Source organism: Crassostrea angulata, chromosome 10, assembly GCF_025612915.1.
Source record: "Crassostrea angulata isolate pt1a10 chromosome 10, ASM2561291v2, whole genome shotgun sequence".
Lineage (NCBI taxonomy): Eukaryota > Metazoa > Mollusca > Bivalvia > Ostreida > Ostreidae > Magallana > Magallana angulata.
Window position 1 is genome coordinate 43,930,916 of NC_069120.1, and position 20,633 is coordinate 43,951,548.

The 20,633-nt window shown below is 32.4% G+C and overlaps 1 protein-coding gene across 2 annotated transcripts; it reads right to left on the minus strand.

Moving 5' to 3' along the window:
- Nucleotides 1–401: 401 nt before the first annotated feature.
- On the minus strand, nt 402–19,096 carry LOC128166670 (uncharacterized). Of its 2 annotated transcripts, XM_052831972.1 has the most exons (18): nt 18,787–19,096; nt 17,861–17,996; nt 17,163–17,343; nt 16,084–16,236; nt 15,517–15,601; nt 14,835–14,959; nt 14,663–14,721; nt 13,625–13,697; nt 13,148–13,232; nt 12,894–12,969; nt 12,551–12,622; nt 10,759–10,785; nt 10,059–10,202; nt 8,635–8,804; nt 4,472–4,622; nt 2,773–2,846; nt 2,120–2,227; nt 402–1,883 (listed from the first exon to the last, which is right to left on the minus strand). In XM_052831972.1, the coding sequence occupies exons 1-18, from the start codon at nt 19,057–19,059 to the stop codon at nt 1,764–1,766; spliced, it is 2,112 nt and encodes a 703-aa protein (XP_052687932.1). In that variant the 5' UTR covers nt 19,060–19,096; the 3' UTR covers nt 402–1,763. The 2 variants fall into 2 exon arrangements, with proteins under 2 accessions (XP_052687932.1, XP_052687933.1); XM_052831973.1 differs by lacking the exon at nt 10,759–10,785 and having other exon boundaries at nt 18,787–19,095.
- Nucleotides 19,097–20,633: the final 1,537 nt, after the last annotated feature.

Sequence of the window (20,633 nt, forward strand, 5' to 3'; positions counted from 1 at the left end):
TATCCATCACTGTGATATCAGTGTTATACCATTGTATTCATCACTGTGATATCAGTGTTATACCATTGTATTCATCACTGTGACATCAGTGTTATACCATTGTATCCATCATTGTGTTTTCAGTGTTACTTGTGATATCAGTGTTACTTGTGATATCAGTGTTACTTGTGATATCAGTGTTATTTGTGATATCAGTGTCATATCCTTGAATCCATCACAGTGATATCAGTGTTATACTATTGTATTAAATTCATCATCGTGATATCAGTGTTCTGAAATATGTCAGGTTTGACACATCAAACTAGAGCCAACAATAAGTTGACATTTTTTTATTTCCTGACTTCATGATCTACATTGTAGATATATGTAGATATTCGCTGCAATAATGTAGCCCTCTCCAATTTTTTTTATATCTGATGTTTACTTTACCTGCATGGTAGCTTATGCTATATAAATCAATAGACAATTTTGGAAAAAAATAGCTGGGTATTGAATATACACAGAACAAGCTCACAGGAAGCAGAACAGAGTAGAATTTTTGCTTTACATAATACATGCATGTGTCATTACATTACATTACATGGCATGTAATTCATATTGAGTTAATGCACTGAAGTAGCAATTCTTGAGTTTTTATGATTATACCTAAGAATATTGTATTCTTAAAAACCAAGTAAGAATTATGTAACTTAATACAATGCCTTCATCAGAAACATAAAAGTTGCATAATTATAACCTTATAGGAAACCCAAGGTTATAGTCTGTTCAACTATCTTCAATGGCTTTTAACAATGAAACACCACTACAAGAAGTAAAGAACCACTCTATCTAGCAGGGATAAATAAATCATTAGCACTTGACATTAAAATATTTCATATTCAAATGTAGAATTTCTTTTTTTAAAACATAAGGGCGTACAGATAAAACGCATTTGGTAAATATATAAGTAATATATTTGGCCATGTTTTTCTTTAAGCATTTTTGGTGGAAAACCCACTTCTGCTATTGAGTACACTGCTACGTATTATTTGTATATAAATAAGAATGGAGACATTTAGAAATACCTGAATTCAAATCCACTAGAACTGAAAAATCATTTTTCCGCCACATATTGCACACGCTGAGTATAACACGCTTACAGTAACAATCTTAACACCAGGCTTTGAAATTATTAATTACATTATTGGTATAGAAAATTATTGCTCCACAAACTAAAACCAATATTTTCAAACACAGAAAAAACCTTGCTCTTTATATCATTGATATTCATTCTCTCTCTCTCTCTCTCTCTCTCTCATATTTGTGTTTATCAATCTATACTTAGATACATGCAAGTGCCATAAGGTTATTAAACTGTTAATCCTGACAATCCACAGTACAATTTAACCTATGGCAAGTCCAGCTCCCACAGTAAAACCTTTGGCAAGGAACTGAACAACAGTTACTGTAAATTCCAATTAATTGTTCTCTGGGTACCAAAATAAAAACATGTCAAAATCATAACAAGGTACACTTTTTTTTATCTCTTTCAAAAATAAATAATTATATATAAATGTACCAGGTATAAACTATATATAAATATGTGACATCACACAGAACAATGCAATGACTTGTAATAAAATGTCTAGAATGAAATCTATATTCTGGACCACGGACAGATTGACACACAAGAACTGGTCTCTACTGGATGATTCTGAGGGAGGGAGAGGGGGCCGGGGTGTTGACTGATATGGATGGAGGGGGCGGGGGTTATTTGGACGGCCTCAGGTTCCGGCATAGCTGATCAGACACAGAGGCATGACCTGTGAGATGTTATAAACGATATATTCCTCATTGTAGACCATATCACCCACTCCCTGTGAAGTATGAAGACGACCGGGTGTCTGAAAGAAATGAATGGGAAAAGTCAGAAATACTGGTACATGAAAGAAACCAAAGGGGAGTCAGAAATGTGAGCAAAAAAATTTAGCGAAAATGAGTTGTTTACACATTTGAAAGGGTTGCCAATATTTGTGTACTTTATTTATTAGGATGATAAAACTTTATTATGAGTTCTTTTTGCCTGACAAAAGAATCAAAGAAAGCAATAAATTTTTCCACAAAATGGGTTCTGACTTACAATGATTGAATCAAACTCCGGACTACTGGGGGATTTCCGGGTTTTATCCTGTTTGCTGACTGTCTCAATGTTACCTAGGCCAACCTCCACAAGGAGAATTTTCTCATGCTGAAAAATTCATTTAACAAATACATCTATTTCATGCATAAAAATATTTTTGTGATATCTGAGAAAAAGACTGAATGCAAAAATTTGTCTTGTTTAAAGAATTGTGAGCTATTTCTTCCTTAATTAAATCATATATTACATTGTGAATTTCAAATTTCTAGTGCACAAAGCCCTCCAAAATTGTAGAATCCCTTAAGTGGTGTGGTCACATTTAAGGTATTTTAAGAATGTATTACGAATGAATAATAAACCCTTAAAGTAGCAATACCCTACAAATTAACCCTAATTTTCTTGTTTTAAACTTTAAAAAAAGCTGTACATTTTCAAGGTTTCAATATTTTAATTCATTCAAAAGAATAAAAGAGTTCTCAAGGTTACATCAACAATGCTCATCATTCAATGTAAATTTTTTTCAATTATTATCATAGAAAAGTTATTATAATTAAGAAAGAAACATTGTCTGGTCACCAATTCATATGTGCAATGTACTTGTATTCACTTGCAGGTAAATGACATTAAGTACATGGGCAATAGACAACACTCACTGCAGAAAACTGCGCAGCTTTAGAAGGATACTTGGAAAAATATAACCCTCGTCCAAATTCCCCAAACACAAAATCTGTAAAGAGAAAAATAATAGTTTAAGTTCCACTTCTTGATTGTCAGTGTTACGTACATAAGAATGTCTGGGGGGATGCAGTGCTAAATACATGTCTGGTGTTTTTAATACCAGTTTTATTGCCGCCCTTAACTTGATGACAATAGTCACAAAGCTTAACTGCTTGTTAAATACAATGCATATACACGTAATTCTAAACATTCAAAGACACCATTTTGGATTACATGCATTGTTCAAAGTGACAAATGTTTCAATACACTTCTCATCTTTCAGCAAGTGTTGAATTTTAACAATGAAAATCTTATCTTTCAACACAATAGACTTACAACTCCCTAAATTAGCATACACATTCCCGCCGAACCCATTTCTGAGGAAAGTTGTATTCTTTCTATTCAAAGTTTTATGTGTTACTTTACAATGAAATAGTTTTTGTAAGATTCCTAAAGCATTTACAAAATAAAAGAAACATTACAAACACATGTAGCTTTACTTTGCTTTATTTTATACATCCCATTGTGTAACATCTATACTATTGTACCCCAGTCCATCCAAAGAAAATGAATGTTATAACTGCTTAAGGTGGAATGGGACACCTCCATATTAAGATGCACTTTCCATTTAATTATACAATACAAGTGAAAAGCTGTCAATGTGACAGCAAACCGGGTTTTCATTTATGTGAACTGTATCCATAATCCATGTCAACTCGTATCCAGTGAAATGAAGTACCCTATATGCAATATTTTGCCAAAAAATGTTTAAGTTCAAAAGCTGGGTTTTTTTCATAAATTATCAGAAATCAAAATCCTAGCAATATGCACACCTCTAATATAAGTACAATTGATCTGCAAAAGAACTAATTCCTATCTTGAAAACTGTAGGAGGAATTATCCATACAATGAGGGTACCCTTTTGGCAGCCACCCGCCCGATTTTTCCGTTGGAAAACCCGGTTAAAAATCATGTGTAATTTCATAATTCTTTTTCTTTCCAAAACTTGTAATCCAACAGCGTAGCGCAGTGGGTTAGAGTATTAGCTATGCAGCTGTGAGTCATGAGTTCGATCCCGTGTTGAGTTTTATCAATTTTACCTTTCCAAAAAATTTTAAAAAAACATATTCTGGTCAAATATTGTAAACATTTGAAAATCATAAAATGGTGAAAGTATTTTGAGTATAATGTACTTTTATCCACATTAATAATGATCGGTGTCCATACCACCTTAAATCAAAAAATAAAATAAAATGCAATCAATTTGAATCAAAACAGCAGGTAAAGTACTTCAAAGACCTCAACTCCAGACATTGAAAATTCTAGGAACTGTCCTCTAGCTGAGACACTTATTCATAGTTGATGGGTTTTTACTTCCAATTCTTGCAAGCATCGATGCATTATAACAAGACACTTGTGTATTCAATTGTCAATTTAAATCTTGACTATATTTTCCTTGAAACCAACAATCAATACCCAGGTACACGCCTAATTTACAGTCTGAATCATAATGTAATCATGTGACATAATCACTGCCTCAATCTTATGATGCATCATTAAAATTTCTGACCTTGCTCTTCGATGTCGTTTTTCGACTATGTCTAAGCTATCACAACGATCAAATCATTATCTGACCTTGCTCTTTGAAGCCATGTTTGATGATGTCGTTCAGTCTCTCGGGGTGCTCTAGACCCCCACAGAAATAGAGGTCGGCAATCAAGGTTGGTTCCTTCATTCTCTTGATCTGCTCCCTATATTTCTCCACATAGGAATCGGTCAATGTCGCCTGTCAAAAGACACACAAATAAGTTAATTGATACTAGAAAATTTAAAACAATTAACTTACATTATATAAAATACAGTAAAAAAAAAAATTGTGGATTTTTTCCTAAAAAATAACTAGAACTTTGAAGAATGTAAAAATCTATCAATTTAAGAGAAAACAAAGCAAGATCATTTTTCGTCAATTAAGGGTCAACTTTGATTAATCACAAAATCAAGGTAGCTCGAATGCCTGAAACCCTCACAAATAAATGAAACTTATTTTAAAAAACAACACTATTCACTGTTTGAGAAACAAAGTTATAATGAGACATGATCAAAACAAACTGCATCCATTAAGAAGTCATTTGAACAAAATCAAAGTCCAATAGCTTTCTGGTTGTCTACTAATCCCTTAATCATCAACATAAAAGTTTTAAAAAAATGCCTTGACATTATTGATATACCATATATCAGTTTTTTTTCCATGTTATGTTTTCTTCCTCAAATCAGTTTTCACTATTGAAGTCATAGTGAAAATATAATTCATGGTTGTTTAAACCTGTGAAGTAAGAGGGAAAAAAATACCTGTATTCATATTTTTCCATTCTTAATAATGAAAAATTTGGACAATGAGACCATTTACACGTAAAGGCGGTCACGCAAATGATTTTTCTTTCAATGGGTCACGTGGACTCAGTACAATTGATTATTTACTATCACCTGTTCATATGTTTGATTGTTTTCATAAGTTTATTGTCTGTAATTTCAATGCTTTTTCTGACCATGCACCACTACACATAGAACTGCACATTAGTATGAACAACAACCCATGCCAAAAGCTGGCTGACTCGCATGAATACTGTCAACGTAAACGTTCCTCATGGAAAGTGGAACACCTCGGACCGTGCACAGAATCTATTATCCAAAATCAACACAGATTGAATCATTGTATTAATATTGAAGATATCTCATCTCAAACTGACATGGATTCTTGTATTAACAAATTTAATCAAGTTTTTCATGAAATTGTAGATCCATTTTTTGAAATCAAGAAATTTGACACCAGTGATTGTAGCACTAGAAGAAATCAAACAAAGCAAGATAATGTACATGAATTATATTTATCTACAAGTGATAAACCATGGTTCGATTGTAAATTAAAATCACTGTATAAAGAGTATATTGTTGCATTACGTAAATTCAATTCTTGTAAAAGTATTGTTAATCATCAAGTATTGATATGCAAAAAGCGCACATATATTAAGCTTTGTGAAGCTAAATGCAAAAGACAGTATTTATTGCATGAAGGTCAAAGACTAAAAATTCTTAAGAAAAATAATCCTAAGCAATTTTTTGCAAAATTTAAACGAAAATCTAATTTTAAATCTATTGTGCAACTAAGTGAGTTTTTTGACCATTTTAAATTAACTTCACAAAGCAATGTTACTATTGATAATGATATCTCCAATGATGCTGAAGATTGTATTTTTGAAGAACTAGATAAGGATATTGATGTTGAAGAAATTAAAGTAGTTATTAAGAAATTAAAAAAAGGTAAATCACATGGTGACGACTGTTTACTTAATGAATATTTCATTGAATTTGAAGAATATTTGTTGCCTATCCTACATAGACTTTTTAATTGTATACTTCAAACAGGTTTCTTTCCTGAATCATGGTCTTCTTCTATTATTGTGCCTATTTTTAAAAAGGGAGATAAATCTGATCCTAATAATTATAGAGGAATCAGCCTTGTTAGCAACATGTGTAAACTTTTTACTTCCGTATTGAACAACAGACTTATAACATGGTAAGATGAAAATGATGTCATTACTGATGCACAATTTGGTTTTAAATCTAAATGTGGTACAAGTGATGCAATCTTTGCTCTACATACTTTAATTACTTCATTGTTGGCTAGTAATAATAAAAAACTTTACTGTGCCTTTATTGATTTCAAAAAAGCATTTGACTCTGTTGATAGGTCTAAACTTTGGATGAAATTGTCAAAAATTGGTATCCAAGGAAAACTTCTACGTGTTATAAAAGGGTTGTATAAAAATGTTAAAGCATGTGTGACTTCTGATGGACACTTGAGTGATTTCTTTAACAGCAATCTTGGTTTAATGCAAGGTGAAGTACTTTCACCCATTTTATTTAATCTGTATGTAAATGATTTTGAAATCAATTTTTTAAATTCTGAATGTGTACCATTTGAAATTTCATCACTGAATCTTTTCCTTCTTATGTATGCTGATGACATGGTGATTTTTTCAGAAACAATTGCTGGTCTTCAATCACTTTTGGATGAATTAACATATTATTGTAGCACATGGAAATTACACATTAATGTTGATAAGTCAAAGATTGTTGTTTTTAGAAAAGGTGGAAGGGTAAAAGAAAACGAAAAATGGTATATTTATGGTAAACCACTTGACATTGTAGATCAGTTTGCTTATCTTGGCATTATTTTTTACTACAATAATAAATTTTCTAAAGCTGAGAAACAACTTGCTGAGCAAGGCAGGAAGGCATTATTTGTATTGAAAAAAAATATTAGAAACATGTTTTTTAACCATAATACTTTGCTATCATTGTTTGATTGCTTTGTTGGCAGTGTCATTAACTATGCTTCTGAGGTATGGGGTTCACTCAAAGCACCTAATATTGAGAAACTTCATCTTGATTTTTGTAAACATATCTTGGGAGTTAAAAGGTCAACTTGTAATGTAGCAGTTTATTCTGAATTAGGACGCTGTCCTCTGATGTACCAAAGAATGTTCAACATAGTTAAGTTCTGGAAAAAAATACTGTACCATAATAATTGTATTATTCAACATTGCTATTATACACTATGTGACTGTGTCGAAAAACATAATGCAAAAAACTGGTTGTATCATGTTAAAGATTTTTTATGCAATCTGGGTATGTTTGAATTGTGGGAAAAACAAAAAATAACAGCTGCAGATCTCATTGTTGTTAAGCAACGTATTTTTGACCAAGCTACACAGTATATTTTTTCTCAACTAGATATTTCTAGTAAATGCTCTTTTTTCAAATACCTAATTGCAACCCATAATTTACAATTTTATTTAAGGAAACCTCTTCCAAACAAATATCAAAAGTGTATTTCCAGATTCAGGTTGTCTTCACATCAATTGTCGATAGAAACAGGTCGATTTTATAATATTGTAAGACACAATAGAAATTGTTTTTTATGTTCAAATTCTATTGAAGATGAATTTCATTTTATTTTAATATGTCCCATACACGAAGGCTATCGCAAAAAATACATTAAGCCTTATTACTGGAAAAAACCTTCAATGTGTAAACTTCTGCAACTTTTTAATGTTGAAAATGTAAAGGAACTATGTAATCTGGGTAAATTTATTCACTTTGGTTTGAAATTAAGAAAAGATTTACTTAATGCAAATTAGATGTTGATATCATAGTATGTACACTTCTGCCACATTCTCCTGTTAACCTACCTGTACGTGTATATTGTTTATATTTATTGTACTGATGAGCTGTATAGCTTAAAGTTAATAAAGAACTTGAACTTGAACACGATTTCCACAATGTGAAATAATTACCGATAATTTTTTTCTGAGATGCCAAAAATTATAGATCAATAGATCATGAATCGTTAAATATACCAATAGGCTAATTAGGTCTGACAGGTATAATTAGACATTGGTTTACACTGGAAACGTAACCACTTCAATTAGCTTCAATGCAGTTTATGCTAATTTATTTTCAGTGATTCAGAAATTGTCATAAACAAAGCAGCAATTGGATATACACATGGAATAAACTGATAAAAGGTATGCTATGAAAATCTTAAGAAATCTGAGTAATTGACAGTGATATATATAATGTATTCTTTTACAGGAAAAACCTGTTAAAGTATTACACACAGCAAGTAACTTAACAAAACTTGATATATTTATTTTCTCAAAAGTTATATTAAAAGTTTTTTTCTCTCAGATATCACAGACTAAGATACTTACAAACAGATAATCAGACACACGAACCTTAGAAATAGTTGTGACTTCATAACTTCCCTTGATTTGTGGGTCTAATTTCATTCCTTTCTTGAATTGTTCAGTAACATCGTAGAAGAATGCGGCGTCCTTCATGTGGTCGTATGGTTCTCCCTGCTTCTTATTTCTTGTTGTTGGGAATGACATGTATTGGCTCTCATCTTATAGGAACAGTCAAATTCAATTACATTTCAATTTTGTACTACATGAATATAGTAATTTAACATAGATTTAGCAAACATGCATATAATGAATTCATGTCCCTATTCTTAAAATGTACCATAAACTCTACAGACATACTGTAAACCAATTTTTATTTTATAGCGCAAGAAATGTTTTCAATGGTTTGTGAAAGCTGCCTCGATCGTCATCACAATTATAATTAATATTTTCTGCCATGAACCAATCCTCAAAAGTATATGAAATTTTATTTTCAAGATTTTAAACTATAATTTGATCACAAAAGTTAGTTATGGCAAACCGCAGATTATCTCTGGTAAATCGTAAAACAAAAGCATTGCAAATAAAAATATATATACCGGTATGTGCTATAAATTGATGTAATCAGACACACAGCACATATTCAAAACCACATTTGATGCTCCTCTACATCTTTAAAATTTTTTCATTTTAGCGAGAGCAATATTAACAAAACCATGGACTTGGCATCTATATACTGTAAATTCCTTATATTACGCGAGTACTTAATTCTGCGATCCCGCTGTTTTGTATCAAATGGCGAGAATATAAAATCGCGAACGCGGAACATTTATCCATATTTCTTATAGTTATAAACTCTCAGAAAATAATTGCGAGGTTTTAAAATCCGCGAGGGATGCTTTTCGCGATTTTACGCGGATATAAATTCCTCGCGTTTAATTAGGAATTTACAGTAGTTGTGTCAAACAGCAATTAACATGTAGGCCTGTCTATTTCATTGTCAGCTATTCAGTATTGGCTCTTTGAAATCAACAAGATTTGTCTCACTTAACAATCTATGCATTTTTTGAGACTATGCAGCAACATCTTCAACTTGTTTTGATGCAAGAGGCAGATAGTTACAGCTTACCAAAAGTCCACATAGTTTTGTTAAAATGGCTCTACCCACACCTAGAACTGTATAAACATAACATTAATTTAACAAATCTTGTGATAAACTTTTTTCTCTAGAGCTCTTGAACAAATAGAGCAAAACAGCATCATTTTTAAAAAATACCTCTAAAATTTATCATATTTGTGAAGTGAGATCAATATTATATAAGGTAGCGTAACTAATCAGCCAAAAAGATCAGCGGGATTATGACATGAATACCCCGTAATTAGTAATCGGTCTTCCTTGCATTAAATCCTGAAAGTAAAGTCAATATTGGAGACCGTGTATATAATGAATTGACTTGATTAGTGATGGGCCTTACCGACTGTTGTGAATTTGCTCTTGGTGATGGGGTCTGAATCAACCAGTGACTGGAGACGCTCTCGTTTGATTGCTAGATCCATTAGATCCACCTCCCGTTGTAGGCCGGATATTAGATCACTGGTATCAATGTCATCTTCATCATCTGTAAAGACAAACAATACAAGGTTTACAAAGGAACCACGCAGCCATCACAAGTTTTCCCAAAGAATAATTTCACATTTATAGTATATGTCACACAAAGTTCAACTACAAAATGTTAAATAACTTAATTAAAAACAAATTAGTTTTTAGCAAAAAGCATGCATAGAATCAGCAAATGTCTTTTCGTTGATTATAAACATGTAATTATCCTTAAAGATATTAATCACACTAAATTTGTTAGGCATCACACTATCGCTGTATTAAACCTCGATCAGTATCTCTCGCATGCTTGAGCTTGATAATACATGTACTAAATAAAGTGCCAAATCATATAGCTGAAACAAGCAAGATTTCATACCAATAAATTTGTATATATACATGTACCAGTAAATGCATTTATACATGAAACTCAAATTTGTATACAAAAGACCAATACATCATGGCAAAAAAAGCTTGTACAAATTTGTTATTAAAGTAGTAAAGCGCCTAATGAACAAAGAATTTATCAAAAAAGTCATGCTTTAATTAGTAAGCTCATCTCCATTGACAAGACTTACCTGTCGGCAAAAATCCGCGGGGAATTACTACAGAAGTCAAAGCGTGATGGGTCTTACTTATATACTTATACAGCTTTTAAAAATAGCAATCAAAGCAACTAAACTCTTAATTGAAGAAACAAAGTTTGGAAAAAAGAAAGTAATAATAAAATATTTACTTACATGCAATTACTAGAGTAGCTAATTCACTGACATAATACAATATGCCATGGATTGCCTAAAAATTTGATAACTCATAAACTTACCTTTTGTTCATCAACGATATTTTTGCAAAAATAATGTTTCTAAGAATAAATCAACATACACTTCCCTGGTATGACTGATGTGTACCTAACAGCTGGGCTATAGATCACATAATTAGGTTACTGGCTGAAAGTACCAGTATTTATATATTATAAACTCTACAGATCAATAAAATGTATGCTGTGTCATGTACGTAGTTTAATTATGTAGGAAAAAAATTATTGGGTGACCTGATCAATACAGTAGATGGCACAACTGCTGTAATTGACACTCCAAGGCTCAAGCAGATTTCTTTCTCTGTGTCACTCCAAGATCATAGAATTACACTTCCGAGTATAAATTCAATTTGCGAGTGCTCAAAATACATTCTACGTCATTAATACCTTGATTAGATGTCTCTACAGAAAGTTCTACCTATATTCTGTCAATATTGCTCCAGAAATACTCAGTTGAATATCTAATAAATGAAAACGGTCAAATGCAAGAAGTGTTAAATATTGTCTTAACAGAGTGACATTTGGAACAGGGATATAGCTTGTGGGACTTAAAGATGCTGTATATACCATCAATGTCAAATTGTTTGTTATATTTAACAAAGTTTTTAATATTTTTATGAACTACAACATAAACAGGAAAAGTTCATCAATGCATTATTTTAAAGATGACATTTCGAAGATACATTATGTAAAATGCAATGTCTTACAGCCTCAAAAACAAAATTAAAACTGAATTGTAAATTATTGATAACATCAGACCAAAACATACAAGGACAAGAACTATCTTGATCATCTAGTCCCTGTAGAAATCCTAATTAGATTGATTTACTTCAGGTATGCACTAAAGACCAGGTGATCAATAAAATAATTGATAAATTCAAGTAAAACTAAAATATAACAAGGTCTTCTTTACCCATGCAAGTACTTTATTTTGCAATCCAGCCGTTTTGTATTACCGGTAATTGAAAAGAACATAAAACCTGGAGCACTGAACTTTTATAATGATTTCATAAACTGGTAGTGTACAACAATAAAAAGCAATGTTCAAGATCATGACATTTCTCAAGGCCATATATATTGACAATGAACCTGAATCATTTTACACTGTATGTATATCTTTCCCCATCTTTAAAAATAAAGAAAGTCTAACATATTCACCCCGTCTTGTAACCCCGACAGCAAATAAATGACCTTTGTAATAAAGTTTGAACTTTTCAATATGCTATGGTCCGAGTTTGAATTTTTCTAAAAAAAAAATCAGATCAAAACACAAGAACGACTGATCAGAGTGATCTTGATATTTATCTTCATGCATGAATCCTGTTGAGACATCTTTTCAACAATAAAACCTGACATGATATGTCAATATATATGCAAATTAATGTTGATATCTATAACTTTATCACTTATTCCACACCAACTTCTGTTAACACCCACTCACCTCAAACATCTCTTGAAATCTACCTTAATAATCAAGTTTTATATACGCACCTATAACTCTACTCAGTTTCACTGGACCATAATAAATATTAATGCATAAGATATCAACTTACTATCATTGACTTTATCACTTCCATAGGCCACAGTTCTGGCTGTTGTCAAACGATGGTCCAGGTATTCTTTCTCTGTAAAATATTTGAATTCGTTTTTTCATATATATATCAAAAGAAACAACAACTGAACAGAATACTTCAAGTACGCAAAAAAATGCACACTAAGATGTAGTGCAATCTTCATCTAGTTCAAATCAAAGCATTTTTGGGCCCTAATGTTATAAGTTCAGTTAAAGTTTACCTATATATTAAGCAGACTTGTTTATGATGCTTACATAAGATGTTATATGAGGGAGATGGGTCACACAACCATATCAAGATTTCATCTGCACCAAGTACTTACCAATCATCAGCTTTTCTTTTTTCAGTCTCTCATTTTCCAAAATCAATGTATCTATCAACTCGTTCTGTTTCTCATTCTTAAAATTAAATTTTGAAAAAGCTATTCATACCTGTACAGGTAAAGTTGAATTATCAAATGAAACTTAGATAACCATATAGTAATTACTTTTGTGCAATATTTGTTATATTTATATGTTCATGCCTCTTACAAATTGTCAGAAATTGAATATTACAGTGAAAAGATGAATAACTGACCATGCTTTTGAGCTCAATGATTTCATGCTTCATTCTCATCACTATGGACACCTGCTGCTGGTAAACCTCTGTGGTCTTCTCTTTCCTGAGGTATAAGAGAAAAACATATTTAATTGTTGAATTATTTGTATACAGTACTTATTATGGTTACTTATAGACTCAAACAAACTTAAAAAGGAAAGAATTAAGACTCAAAGGTTAATTTTCTTTATACATTTATTCTTAAAATTCACAGGTAATATTATATACATGTGCCATTACGTGGGTGACAGCTGAGGTAATGGAGGTAACTAACTCCACACTTTGTTTCCACAGAAAGTGATCATAATTATTACCACGGAGGAAAAACATACTACTCTATTAAAACTTTATCCTGTGTGTTCTATAATTTGGCAAGAAAGATGCATATAGGATAGATGATGTGGTAGAATCATTCGGACCTGTGACAGAGATGTTCCTTACATACACCATACTCACCACTTATTGAACTGTTGTTCTAACTCAAACACTTCTAAACCTGGGATTTTTAAGGTAGACAGTAATGTGTGACCTAAAATCAAAAACAAAAAAATCAAAAATACTTGGAAGTTACTCCTGATAATCAAACGTTTCTTGTAAACAGTCTTAGTTAGTGTGATTAATATCTTTAAGGATAATTACATGTTTATAACCAATGTGTAGTACATTAATGGTATATAGTATCATTATATAAATAGTGCCTGTTTGGGAGGGTAACAGTTGAAATTGACACCCCGAGAAAACCATTGTCAACCGACGCGAAGCGGAGGTTGACAATGGTTTTTGAGGGGTGTCAATTTCAACTGTTATCCTCCCAAACAGGCACTATTTATTTTGTTATACTGAATGTCTTAATCTTAAAGAAAATTTACCTGCTTTTACATAGGAATAACGTGAATTCTACGGCAAACCGTATGCGCATAATTTTCGGGCATGTAACAATTTTTAATGTTACCCGTTGCTAAGTGCGTTGCTAATGCTGAGGGTAATAGAACGGATTATGAACTGCGTCTAAACCAATCAGATTTCAGTATTTAACATGAAAGTATAACAATATAAAATAGTGCCCGTTTGGGAGGGAAACAGTTGAAATTGACACCCCAAGGAAACCATTGTCAACCGACGCGAAGCGGAGGTTGACAATGGTTTTTGAGGGGGTCCCAAACAGGCACAATCTATTTTATCATACTGAATGTCTTAATTTTAGAGAATTTTTTATATTGCTTTTATATAGAAATGACGTGAATTCTACGGCGAACCGTACGCGCATAATTTACGCGCATGTAACAATTCGTTGTGTTACCGATTGCTAAGTGGGTTGCTTACGCTGAGGGTAATAGAACGGATTATCAATTGCATCTAAACCAATCAGATTTCAGTATTTAACATGAAAGTATAATAAATTATATTGTTCCTTTGTTAGAGATAATTTGTAAAACATTGACAGAAGTAATAGTATGTTATTTCATTATTCTAAAAGTGTGTTCATACACTCACCAGAAAATGCTGGAAGGTATGCCATCAATGTACAGTTTGTGAACTGTTCTGCTAGTTCACTGAAATGATAGGAAAAAGTTTCTCTCTTTAAAAAACAGTTGTCGACACCTAGAACTGAGAAGAGCAAATAGATTTTCCTGTTGGTATAGTCACAATATTTTAATCTATTTACCTCCACCGGCTGTTGAGAACAATGTCATCAGAGAAACCAAACTTCTGGAAAAAGTCGACAGCACCATTGTCTGCATGAACAACTATTGCATCATAATGTCCCACCACCTCGGGTTCCAAAATTTGCTGAAATAGCATTTCCCATTTCTTCAATTTTATCACAACTTGATCATTATGACAACAAGAAAAAAATTGACGCATTGAATAAAAATACAGTTGCAGGCCATTCGATTTTCAGAACAGAAAATTGTTTTAAATAAAAGAAAATGGACTTAAAATAATCAAGATATAAGATTGATCAATAATTTTTTTTTTTTTATAAAACATTTGTGACAGGTACATGTATTATTCAACCAGACTCTCTTTCTCCCTCTCCCTCTGTCTGTCTCTCTGTCTCTCTCTTTCGGTACAGCAAATGTGCAAAGCTTTGAAGTGTTTCATAGGCAAAGTGTCAGATTGAACAAAACTTGTTCATAATAGCTTTGCAGAAACGAACAGCCACTTGAAGCTTTCACATCATAAAACCAACTGGCCTTCTGTCAGCCAATTATAAAACAATATCTCTCTCTCTCTCTCTCTCTCTCTCTCTCTCTCTCTCTCTCTCTCTCTCTCCTGCCATGTAAGGCATTTTCCTCTTAATATGTGGAGGTACTGAATGATCTTATTTTGATAATGATACACACCTGCAACAAGTATTTTCCAATTCCAAACTTCCTGTACCTTTTCCTCACAGAGAGCAAAGTAAGATGTATCACTCTGTCCTTTTGTCTGAAAGTGAAAACAGAGGCGTGTTCAACAGAGCGAGCGCTCGCGATCGCTCGCCAAAATTTGTGTTGCGGGTATAGGGAATTTTGGCGAGCGCTCGCGAGCGCTTGCTCTGTTGAACTCGCCTCTGGACTAGGTTCTGAAGAGCATATATTTTTCAAACCTGGGTAAATTATCAGAAATTCTCCTACCCTGGTGAAATAAAACACAAATGTTGCAATATTAACGTTAATGGTTGTAATTTTTCAATAAATTTCACTTAACTTTAACATAATAAATCAAGTAAGGAGACTTTTATAAACATGTTTATAATGAAGTGACAGGGACGGGGAATTTTGCTTCGCTATATAAACGTAATTCGTACAACCATTAGCTTCACAATAAGTTTGAAACCCATGAGGAATGAAAATCACTTCACTAAAAGTGTCAATTCATCATAAGTGTATTCGCTATAAGCGTGTTTTACTGTATATTCCGACACCTACATGTATTTCTTCTCAAAAGTGATTGCACCAATGATTCTATTCTCAATTCCCACCATGTCCTGAGATACCGTTTCCGTCACTTTCTGTTGTGTGCGTCGCTCGGCTGCCTTCTTTATAAAGCTGTTGATTCCTTTAGAGAAATCTTCTTCATCGCTTTACATTAAAAGAAAAATTCATAAAAAACACTGTTTATCAAATGAAAACAGATAAAATATACATTACATAATAATAACCTATTTGACTACCCAGGTACATCTCAGATCTAGGTGTTCAATGAGTTTTCCCAAGCTGAATATTCATTTTATTTTTTCATTATAATTAACATTATCATTTGCATCTATACCAGCATTAATTGATAGTCTAGCAAAATGATTGAGTTGGGACAGAGGGATCAATAAAGAATCAGAGTACAGACACATAAATTGGATCGCAAAGAGCAATATTATTTCATTGGTAATAAAGGTAAACTTTTGCCACTGTCTGTATATACAAGAACAAATCCTCCTGTTCTACGCAGTAGAACAGAGCCATATAAAATGGGTTTACCCCCTGTATTATGCTAATAGAGAATTCGAAAACTACCGGTAATTTGATTTCCTCTTATGCACAGTAAAATAAGGACAGACTAGCCATTCATCAAATTAGGCAAAATAATAAAATTACATAAACCTTCTTGGATTGCTGGTATAATGTCACATTAGACAGATCTATATTTACTGCGCTTCATTAGATTATAACTTACTCTTCTTCTTTGTCATACACTCATTGCATTACATATAAGACAGAAGTTACATATCTTACAGGTATAAAAAGAATTCTTTTTCTTCTTCATCTAATTTATTAATTATGAATCGGACAGCTGGGTTGTTGTACATTAAAGGTTTATGTATACCCTATATCAATAAAAGGAATTCTTTTCCTACCAAAAATCCATAGTCCCCTACATCGATCCATACAATAAAAGGTTATCAATATAAAGAGAATTTTTTGTTTAATCTACATAATTATTATGAAATGGACTGTTGGGGTTTCATAAAAGACAAGATTTATGTCCCATACATCCATACAATAAAACTCACTCTTCTTCCTCCTCCTCCTCCGACTCTGTATCACTGTACACTGTAGCAAACTTGCTGGGACTAGCTTCCTCCTCCTCATACTTGTCTTCTTCACCCTCTTCTTTTGCTTGATCTTCATCATCGACCTTTTTGGCTAAGTTTCTCCTTGTTGCCTTTCTTTTAGTTAAATCTTCCACAGTTTCTAGAGTATTTGAAATTTCATTTGTTCTCATTTTAGTGTCTGACACAAGATTTATATTTATTTAGAAGTAATTGTAAATACACATATCTCGGACCTTTCACGTGCATCTGGTACAAAAACTATTATGTGAAGACCAAAAATGACAAAATAACGTAAACTTCAAATGTAAAAAAAAGTTCACAACTCATTGACAGCATAAAACAGATTTTTGAATGTGAGTTAATTTTATCATGGTGACATAAATCAATTATTTGTGATCAGATATTCATCACTTAAAGTCTTGCTTGACCATAACATTTCTTTTTTGGGGAATTAAAAGTATTTCAATTTTTAACGAATATCATCTTTTACTGTTTTAAATTATTTGAAAAAAGAAAATTTTAAAAATCCATGCAGGACAATTACAAAGAAAGTGTTGTAAATAATGTAAATACCTTTATTATGTATTCAAATAGTATTTTGTATCTTTATTTCTTCACTGTATTAGTATTAGAGAAAACATGTGTAAAAGCCCCACCTTGAACATCTCTGACCAGTACAATGGTCCTTGCCCATTTATCACAGACTGAGGAGTAGAGAACATCTGGAGTCATGTCTGATAGAGATACATCATATAGTCCAACCACAGCATGCAGCAGGTCTCTGTTACTAATCTATCAAACAGAAGAAAAGACGAATTATTTACTACAGGTACAATATGTTAATCATACTACATGCTGTCTCAGGTCCTCTTTACTGTCAGTCTTTAGAATCTAAAATAAATATACATGCCTGTCACTGATTTACCATTATGATTAGAATCACTAAACATGTAATGGAAAAAATAGGAGAATTCTTTATATTTTGCCAATATACATTAATTATCTCTTTTTACCAGGTGACAAGAACAAATAAAGCAAGTTTTATTTTCAATGAATGGGAAAATTTACATCTTTAATATTTTAGATGTTCTTAGTGCATCTCGCACAATTTTTCAACACTATTAACCAGGCACTTTTTATATCTGAGCCATTCAGCATTCGCACTGCAATTCATCAGGATACCTTTTCATTTTGAACTGCATGCATTCTTAAACTTAACAAGTTAGACAAGTTAGAGGGGGGGGAGCAAAAAAAATGAACAAAATGTGATGTATAAACATTTCATGTATGCAAGTCTTTATAGATTACAATTAAGGGAGAAAAAAGACTGCTACATGACAGAAGGTGCCTTTATCTACAAAAATATGTAAACCCTCTATTCGGATAACCATACACTTTAAATGACCATAAGTGGTCTCACAAGAGGTTAAAGAAACGCGTGCCACAATATTTACTCAAAATCAATGTGCCAAAATAAACAAATTGTTGACATTGACAAGACGACAGGAGAGAATTAAGACCTGAAGTGTCCCCGTGCGCTAATGACAAATCAGAATAACAATGCAAGATAATAGTAACTTACTCCTGGTATCATGGCATTGGTTCCATCGCATGCAAGAGCTGCGAGGCTGGGTGCAAGCTGCATTAGTCTCCTAAAATCTACCAGCACCGGGAACCCGTGAACGACATGTCCTTCCCTGTTCTTGAATGTCTGTTTGTCTGACAGCTGTGCACCCGGCATTGAGCAACTCTTTTCTACACTTTCATGTGCAGAATTTGAATCTGTCATGATGCTTTTAATTAAACTCAAGTCTGACGAGTCGAGGCCTGCGTTTTTCTCCTCAGCGCTCGCCATTGTGTCAACAATGCAGCTCCGCAGTAAATTGCTAGGGTGTGTATAAATGTTAAAACGAAATCGGATCGATCTACCGGTACATTTTCCGGGTTATTTTCATTCTCCATTCGCTGGGATCTTTGCACTTTATGCCTTTCAAAACTATGCATAGCAGTTTGTTATTTTTATCCTTAGGTCTTAGAACTTTAGTATAAAAATTGTGGAAAAGTTTTTAATCATGGAAATCGCATGGAAAATATTACATCTATTGTAAATTAATTTTTTTAAGGAATAGTGATAGTAATCTAAATGCAGACCTTCATAAAGGTTTCTTACTGGATAGTTCTATTTGCAATAATTTTGGGTTTCATGAAATAAAATGCATTTAATTTTTTCTTTCAATGTCCTAAATTTGTTAGGGAAAAAAAAACTCTATTTCATTGCATACAAAAACCTATAACTCTTGTCTTTTATTACTGTCTGGAAACAATGATATCTTATGTCGAAACACTGCCTTTTTTACTTTTGTGCTTGAATATATAGCAAATACTTAAAGATTAAAAAATAATCAATTATGTAAACCAAATGCTGTACACGTGTATTGTGTATGGGTTTTGCTTGTTTATTATTTTTTTACTTATCTATTTACTATAACGTCTATTGTTTAGTTTTTGGGGTTTTTTTCCCTTATACATCTTCATTACCAATTATTCACATTGTTCATCTACTGTACAATCAAAATAAGCAGTATTATGCCATCTTCCATCCATCATGATTCATTAGGTAAATTAAAAGTGCATTGAATTAGATTATGTGTAATGAATATGGGTACCTTATTCCTTATGGAGGAGGCTTACATAGACATTGCCTGTTGACTAATTCATTTATGTATATCTACATAATAAAATATTTTCAAATAGAAAAAAAAAATAATAAAAAAAAACTTAGATCTAGATAATTACGTACAGATTTTCAACTGAAGTATAATCTTGATCTTTTCATCCCAAACGAATTGGTATATTGTTGATCATGATTCAAGCGAATTGTCTTGCATGTAACGCGTAACGTGTGCTCTTGACCCCCCCCCCCCCAATAAAAAGCCCCAAAACAAATAAGAAAAAGAACCAAACAAACAAAACACCAAGAGTCTCATAAGCCGCATCGCTTACATGAGAAACGGAGTTTCTTTACTAAAAAAATTTATTTCTTTCATATTTGTAAAAAAAAAAAAAACACAGTCCCATATATTAAACGATTCAACAACTTTTTTCCGCATTCTCCGATTTATTCTGATGAAAAAAAAATATATTGGCCTGGATCGAGCAGCTGATCACTATATCTTGGGCTGGAGACTATTTACTGTGCTGTAATTATTTGGAAGATGATTTTTTTTAAGGTTTTCCCCTATCTGTTAAGATGTAAAATTATTTCACCATCTCTGTACTCCAATTGGTTGTAGAACTGCGGGTTAAGAATTTTACCAAGGATGATCTGTGCCAAATATGGTTAAAATTGGTTCAGGGTTTCCAGGTGTCAAAAGTGTGAACAAAAATGCACTTAAGAACAGACAACGGATACTAGTAATCACTAAATAT

Bases quoted from the DNA above. Each gene is read 5' to 3' on its own strand.
- LOC128166670 (XM_052831972.1), bottom strand. From the start codon at position 19,059: ATGGCGAGCGCTGAGGAGAAAAACGCAGGCCTCGACTCGTCAGACTTG. The intron at 14,722-14,834 runs GTAAATAGATTA...CTATCATTTCAG, and splicing joins GTTCTCAACAGCCGGTGGAG to TGAACTAGCAGAACAGTTCA. The intron at 4,623-8,634 runs GTTCGTGTGTCT...GTCTTTTGACAG, and splicing joins AAGTCACAACTATTTCTAAG to GCGACATTGACCGATTCCTA.